Source organism: Chanodichthys erythropterus, chromosome 8 (genome assembly GCF_024489055.1).
Source record: "Chanodichthys erythropterus isolate Z2021 chromosome 8, ASM2448905v1, whole genome shotgun sequence".
NCBI lineage: Eukaryota > Metazoa > Chordata > Actinopteri > Cypriniformes > Xenocyprididae > Chanodichthys > Chanodichthys erythropterus.
In genome coordinates, this window is record NC_090228.1 from 2,372,148 (window position 1) to 2,379,607 (window position 7,460).

Below are 7,460 nucleotides of genomic sequence, written 5' to 3' on the forward strand. Positions count from 1 at the left end.
CTAAAAATGAATATTAAACATCGTTCATGAATGCACATTATATCATTGAGTCCTTTTACTGATAATATTGTGTTTATAGCATTTGTACTTGTAACTGTATGGTAATTTTATACAATGGCTATTTATGACTCAGTAAATCATAAAATGTATTCCTGTAAGGGTTTGGTTTTCTAAAATACAATCAGAAAATGGTTGAAGAAACTTATTTGTGGGCTTGTAAATAATAAATGTGATTTTAACAATTTTTTTCCCCCCTATGGATTGAAATCTGTTGACTGCATCTAAAACATAACACTTATGTTTGTCATGAACAGGTTTAGAGACTTGCAAATGCTCATAAATACTTGAATAGTTTCTTCTTGATAGTATTTCTAATAAATGAGATGCTTTTACATTGAATTTTAAACACTGTTCAGAACATTGCACTGTAAAATCATCATTCTTATATCATATTTGTTGCCATTTAAATGTCTTTCTCAGACAAATCTCCTCTTATAATTTAGAGAAATTTAATGCAGAGTTATTGTGAATATATTTAGGTTCAATTTCAGTCAGAGGATTTGTAAAGATGTGATATTTTAAACATGTCAGCATGTTAATATTGTGTAGATTTAATTCTCTAAAGGTACGGAAATGCACGCGTTCACCTCACATACACACATCGCAAATGCAACAAAGTGCATTTTAATGCAGGACGATTGCATTACACTACATTACAGCACAAAAGGGACATTATACATCAGTGTCACATTTTTAGATGCTTTATAAAGTTAAAAATGCTGTAGCGAGAGAAGTTGAGCGTATGTGATGCTGGTCTGTGTGACAGAAACCCTAAATCACATAATGCAGACTCAGCGCTGCACTTATTGACAGTGCTATATAGCGCTGAGGCTGTAGAAAAGATGCACTTTGATCACTGTGATTAAATAACACGAGCAATACAGTTTACAACCAGACGAAGTCTCCTGTGTGAGCAAATACAGAAGCATCAGTCATGTAGAGAACAAACTCGGCCAGCGTCTGTGATCCATCACAACTCTGAACCCTGATCCAGACCCTTTCATGGGCTTCGCATTATTCTATCTCTAAATCACAACACAAGCTGCACTAGCAGTGACTATCCTAACATGCCTTCCTCTGTGGTTTTCAATGGCCTCAAAAACCTAACAAACACAAAAATATATTTAACAAACACTTTATGAATTATTTAAATGATTAGTTCAGTTCAGAATTAAAATTTCCTGATATTATCCAAGATGTTTACATCTTTCTTCCTTCAGTCGTAAAGAAATGAAGGAAAACATTCCAGGGTTTTTCTCCATATAGTGGACTTCACTGGGGTTCAACGGGTTGAAGGTCCAAATGTCAGTTTCAGTGCAGCTTCAAAGAGCTCTACATGATCCCAGACGAGGAATAAGAGTCTAATCTAGAGAAACCATTGGTCAAAAAAACAATTATATACTTTTTAACCACAAATGCTCATCTTGCACTGCTCTGTGATGCTCCACGCATTACGTAATCGTGCTGGAAAGGTCACGTGTGACTTACTGAAAAGCTCATTTTTGAAATATGTCAACCTAAAATTTAGAATGTTGACATTTTTAGCTTGGATTTTCTTGCAGTTTAAGAGTAAAACATGTTTTGTAATATATTTTTATAAAATATAAAAATTATATTTTTACATTTGCATAAACTTTTATTTTTATTTCACTTTCATAATTTATTTCACTTCTACAATAATCTGACTAGTGTCTTCATTAAAACAAGACCAACCTTAGGTCTATATTCCAAATCATTTTTGAATGTATGTTTAGATTTTTTTTATGTCATTTTTATGTCTATGTGAGAAAAGGGCTGACACTTATTTAAACCTGTTTTTCTCAGAATTCCGTTCCTGAAAATCAGAGCGATCAGCCGACTTCAGATAATCATAACTTTTGTTACAGACAAGCTATGAAAGAAGTAAAAACAGATTCGGAAAGGGCTCGAATGTGTGATTGGTAAAATTTCACCATGTGATCAGGGTTTTCGCAGATCGCATCACAATTAGACTTCTCTTACATCCATACCACTAAACCTGTCTTAAAATGACCCGTATCCCACCTCAATAGCAGCCCAAGTGTTTTGCTATACAACATTGTATTTCTTTTTTTGATGTAAATAGAAGTTAAAGACACTTAATATGAAGTGTGACCAAAAAATGTTGTTTTGCCAATGTTCTGATTAAGTCATGAAAATGTGGTTTAAATACATGTGCACACTTGTTTTTAACTTTTTCTTGCTAATGTGATCTTTAAAGGAACATTAGATTTTATCATTCTTAAAATCTTCATGGGAATGTTACTTTTAAATGTTGCTTGAACATTCTAAACAAGTAGAAAGAAACATTTTAAAAATGTTAGACGAACATAAAACATTTCAGAAAGAAAAACACCTCATGAATTATGTATAAATAACATTTTTGTGATAACATTTCAGATAACTTTCTATTACGTTTGTTCATAACTTTAATAAAACCTTGCCAGGACGTTCTGAGAACATTCCCTGTTAGCTGTGAAATCAGAGAATAAACTCTCAGTTTAGTGTTTAGAAGGAATAATAAAATTATTAGAGAAATGCCTCAAACTTGACCTTGAAACTGGAATAAACCTGTGTTAGTTCAGGACACTGCATAATAAGGACACATTACAGATGATACTGATATTTTACTAAGGCAGTATGTTTATGCAAATAATGATTGGATCACAGGCTCTGAGGATCAGGAGGAAGGAAAGTTTTATCAATTCAAACGGCAGATTTGAATTTATTGTTTAATGGAAGAAGCAGAGGCTGCGCTGCTCTTAATCTATATAGTGTACAGTATGACGTCAAGGGTTTATTTACTGTACACATCATTGCTCTGAGAATGTAACATTCACACCACAACCACATCACATTAGGACCGTCCTAAGTGAAATTAATAGGCACAAACAACTTTCACCATTACAGTTTTGCTAACACCATTTTATTGTCTGTAAACACTGAGCTTAATCAGATGCAGAAACTGATCGTGATGAATAGTTATGCCCCTGAGCATGCATCGCTGAATATCAGTAACACACTCTAAAAAATGCTGGGTTAAAAACAACCCAAGTTGGGTTGAAAATGGACAAACCCAGCAGGTTGGGCAAACATTTAACCCAGCAGTTGGGTTAAATGTTTGCCCAACCTGCTGGGTAGTTTTATTTAACCCAACTATTGTTTGAAAATGACTATATGGCTGACTTAAAATGAACCTAAAATGAAATTAAAATGTTTATTTATTAAACATATTAATAAATGTTAATTTTCAAGATATTTGGGGTTCATTTTAAGTAAGCAATACTGTAATTTTTAAACAATAGTTGAGCTAAGTAAAACTACCCAGCAGGTTGGGCAAACATTTAACCCAACTGCTGGGTTAAAACAACCCCATCGCTGGGTTTGTCCATTTTCAACCCAACTTGGGTTGTTTTTAACCCAGCATTTTTTAGAGTGCACCAAAGTGAAGTTACTGATTAACTCCTGCACCTGCCCACTGTAAAGCTATATCTATAAAAGTATTAGGTTTTCTTCAACACATTATCAGTCATCTGCTCACAGGTAAGACTGAACTGACTTTGCTACTGCCTTCAGACCCCAGACAAAGCTGAATATTTTCAACATTTAAATAATATGTTTTTTTCTCAAGTCGGCATACAGATGAAGGAAATACTGTAAGGTGTTTCGAAAAAGAATACAAGTAATTATATTGAGCTGCTTTTCATTTCTCAAAATGTCATTTTTAATTTTTCTTTCATCAGATCACATGAAAGAGATTTAGACCATCTGATAAAATATCAGATTCTGTTTTACATTATGCAAAGACTTGCTCTGGTGTTTCTGTCTGCCCTGCTCATATTCTGGGGTGAGTATTAAACCCTGCTCATATCATAATGTTGTTGAGCAAATCTGCAAAAGAAAACAAAATTCAGCTGCTTTGCTTGTGAAATCTAACAGTATTTGTTTCATGTTAATGACATTCTCTGTCTAATTAAATTGTGCACAAGTAAAATGATTTTATTATCAATAATAAGGGGTATGGCTGGTAACTATGTAATGACTGAAATAGTGAAATGGCCTTAAACAATTACTAAAAAAACATTTTATAATACATTTATTTCATGGTCGGATTGTTTCTGACAGCGCTGCGTGAGCTCACGCTGCCATTTGTGGGATTCTGAAAATCAACGCTGATATGGTGTTATAACTTTTAACTGAATTTTGCTGAACTGAAACTTTTTAATGAATTTTGACTATGCATGGATATGAGAATGTGATGCATCATCAAATCACAACATTTGTGATGTAATTATAGAAATATATAGTCTGAAGTGCTGTATGGAGTAAAATGCAACTTTCAGCTTAGATTCACATAAATGCGGATGATCTGCAAGTGCTGCGTGTTTGAGTCGCTTAGAATTTGCATTTGAGAAGCATAATGAGTGTTGTTTATGAATCTGTTGTCAAAGAGAAATGTCTGATCTCCGTCAAAATAAAAGTCTAATAATTTAACATTTGAAAGCAAGAAATAAAGATATCCATAAATGTTAGTATTGTAATTTTACTGTTGTTCTGTGAAGTAAAAAAAAAAAAAGATTTATATATACCATATTATAATAAGTCTATTATTGTTTTTTATTATAACGTATTTTTTATGAAATATTTTTTTTTCTTTAGATAATTCAATTATTTAGGTCATTGTATGTTATTTATGCAGGTTTAAGCTGACTTAAATGACTGCCTTTATTTTATATAATTTTAATTTCATTAAGAAGAATTAATTTTATTTATTTATAAAAATAAAATTATTTTATTTCATTATTTAACCTGACATGTATGTTTACTAATGTTCCAAATATTCTATATGCTGCTTAAAAATTAATATATTGTTTTCAATGGGAAAAAAAGTTGTTTTTTTTACCCAGACATTTGAAAATAACACATTTTAGAGCTGTAATCTCAACACTGTGATACCATGAAACCATGACATTTTCGCTTAAGGTTATCATACCGGCAAAATGTCACTCCGGCCCATGCCTACTACATCGATAGTCTACGCAACTACACGTATTGATGCTTCAAAAGGGCGTTAAAGGGTTAGTTCACCCAAAAATGAAAATTCTGTCATTTATTACTCACCTTCATGTCGTTCCACACCCGTAAGACCTTCGTTCATAATTCATAGTTGTGCGATCTAACAGACACACTGTAGCCAGTATAAAGACATCGTTCAGAAACAGCAATAAACTCCAGCAATATAAAGTCATTTTTTATCAAGTTTCCATATTTAAAGTTATTCATTATTTCATTTTGTACATAACATACTGTATGCACGTGTTCTCCCACGGTTTTAGTAAATTCTAAAAACACATATTTCTCCTCAGCATTTCCTCCTTCAGCTGCTGCGAGTCGACTGAGAAAATTCTACATAGGATCAGGTCAAATGAATAGAAAGACTGCTGAGGAAGAATGCAGAAGAGACTACACCGATCTCGTCACAGTTTATGACCATCAGGACAATGAAAAACTCGCTGACTTAATGTGTGAACGCAAGGTTTATAATGCCTGGATTGGTGCTTCTATTGGAAAGAACAGTAAGATGAAATGGTCAAATGGTGATGATGTCACATTTAACATTAGTTTAACAGGAAATTGTGGGGAAACATGCTGTGCTACTATGAATTCTGAAGGAGCATGGGAATCTCTCCATTGCAGTGAGAAAAAATACTTTATGTTTTATAAACAAGGTAAAAAATATTACCTAATATTATTTTTTATTTTAATACCTTATATTAATATTTCATTTTGCAATGAATTTAAAATCAAATAATTTTCTTGCACTTATAGATGGTGGGCACGAATCATACAACTACAGTTTAATCCGTGAAGCGAAAACGTGGTTTGAGGCTCAGCTGTACTGCAGACAGAATCACACTGATTTAGTCTCTATCAGAAATGATGAGGAAAATACTGAGGTGAAGGAGGAAGGAAAAAAACAGCATAACAATCCTTTCTGGATCGGCCTGCTGGTGGACAGTGTGGAGTGGGCTGATGGAGGACAATCTGCTTACAGAAGCTGGTTACCTGCACATCTGGATAGGCTGGATCCTGAAGTTTACATTAATCAACAGGGGCAATGGCAAAAAGCTGTAAAAAATGGGGGTGAATATTATCCCCTGTGCTACAGTAAGACATCAAAACACTTTGAAATTTTAATAAGTTCTGGTTTAGCATGACATGCTTTTGTAATTCAGAGTAAAAGTATTACATGTTTTTTTGTATATTTCTGTCAGACAGCTTCATTCATGTGAGCACTGATGAAAAGACCTGGGAGCAGGCTCTGGATTATTGCAACAGTCATGAGAATACAGCCGGACTACTGACCATTCAGTCTCAGAGTGATCAGACAGAAATAGAGCGAGAGCTAAAAAAACCAGTTCATAATATCTCCGGACCAATGTGGGTGGGGCTTAGACAGAGTCGACTTTTCGGATTCTGGATTTGGATCAACGGGGTAACTGTGGGACCCTGGACCAACTGGAAAGGAGGAATTACACCTGAACATCTGCTTTCCCATCACTGTGGAGCCATAGAGGAGGTGAACGGTCAATACAAATGGACTGATAAAGACTGCAGGTCTAAATTAAGAGTTTTATGTGAGGGTAAGTAGTATAGAGTGCTAACATATCCTAATCTACTATATATTTTTTTTTAGTGTATGCTCTCTGTCCTTTTCGGAGTGTCTGTTTACACTTTTTCACTTATTGTGTGTCATTTCTTAAAACAAAAATGTAATTTAATACAAAACAATTAAAAGTTGTGAATTATTCATTGAATTATTTCATTGCTTCAAGTGGTCCATTACAGTGCAATAATATATGTCTTTAAATATTGTAAATTGTATTATATGACAGAAACAAATACAGACAGAGAGAGAAACGATGGACTAAAAACTAAAATATAAGCTTTGTTCTGCTTCGTCATCTTTGTTTTTTATTTTTTTTATTTGAGATTTAGCGTAAATAAATCTGAAATCACAGAATATGCAATAAACGGTCATAAAACTAAAAAAATAAACAATTGTATGCACTTTGTGATCAGACATTATCCCCACTCAGAAGTATCTGAGTTTTTTTTTTTTTCTAGTGAATATATCATATTCTGCTTGTGATCTTCTGGTAAACTGGACTGAGTTGTAAGTGAATAAGTAGGTTTTTACTCTGTCTGAAGTGAATTCTCATCTTGCAAGGGTTTTTATTTTGAACAAATCAATGACACGATTTAAAATTACGACACCATATTCTTGCAAAAAACAACAGAAGAAAGATTCTAATTACGTTTCGATTAAGTGGAACTCCAAGTGACTTAATTGCTAATTTCACAATATCTGCATGAGTAAT

At 33.4% G+C, this 7,460-nt stretch overlaps 1 protein-coding gene across 1 annotated transcript; it reads left to right on the forward strand.

Moving 5' to 3' along the window:
- The first annotated feature begins 3,824 nt into the window (after positions 1-3,824).
- On the forward strand, positions 3,825-7,162 carry LOC137023757 (macrophage mannose receptor 1). Its single transcript, XM_067390813.1, has 4 exons — positions 3,825-3,925; positions 5,445-5,807; positions 5,908-6,246; positions 6,354-7,162. The coding sequence occupies exons 1-4, from the start codon at positions 3,877-3,879 to the stop codon at positions 6,728-6,730; spliced, it is 1,128 nt and encodes a 375-aa protein (XP_067246914.1). The 5' UTR covers positions 3,825-3,876; the 3' UTR covers positions 6,731-7,162.
- Positions 7,163-7,460: the final 298 nt, after the last annotated feature.

Bases quoted from the DNA above. Each gene is read 5' to 3' on its own strand.
- LOC137023757 (XM_067390813.1), top strand. From the start codon at position 3,877: ATGCAAAGACTTGCTCTGGTGTTTCTGTCTGCCCTGCTCATATTCTGG. The intron at 3,926-5,444 runs GTGAGTATTAAA...ATTTCTCCTCAG, and splicing joins TGCCCTGCTCATATTCTGGG to CATTTCCTCCTTCAGCTGCT. The intron at 6,247-6,353 runs GTAAGACATCAA...TATTTCTGTCAG, and splicing joins ATATTATCCCCTGTGCTACA to ACAGCTTCATTCATGTGAGC.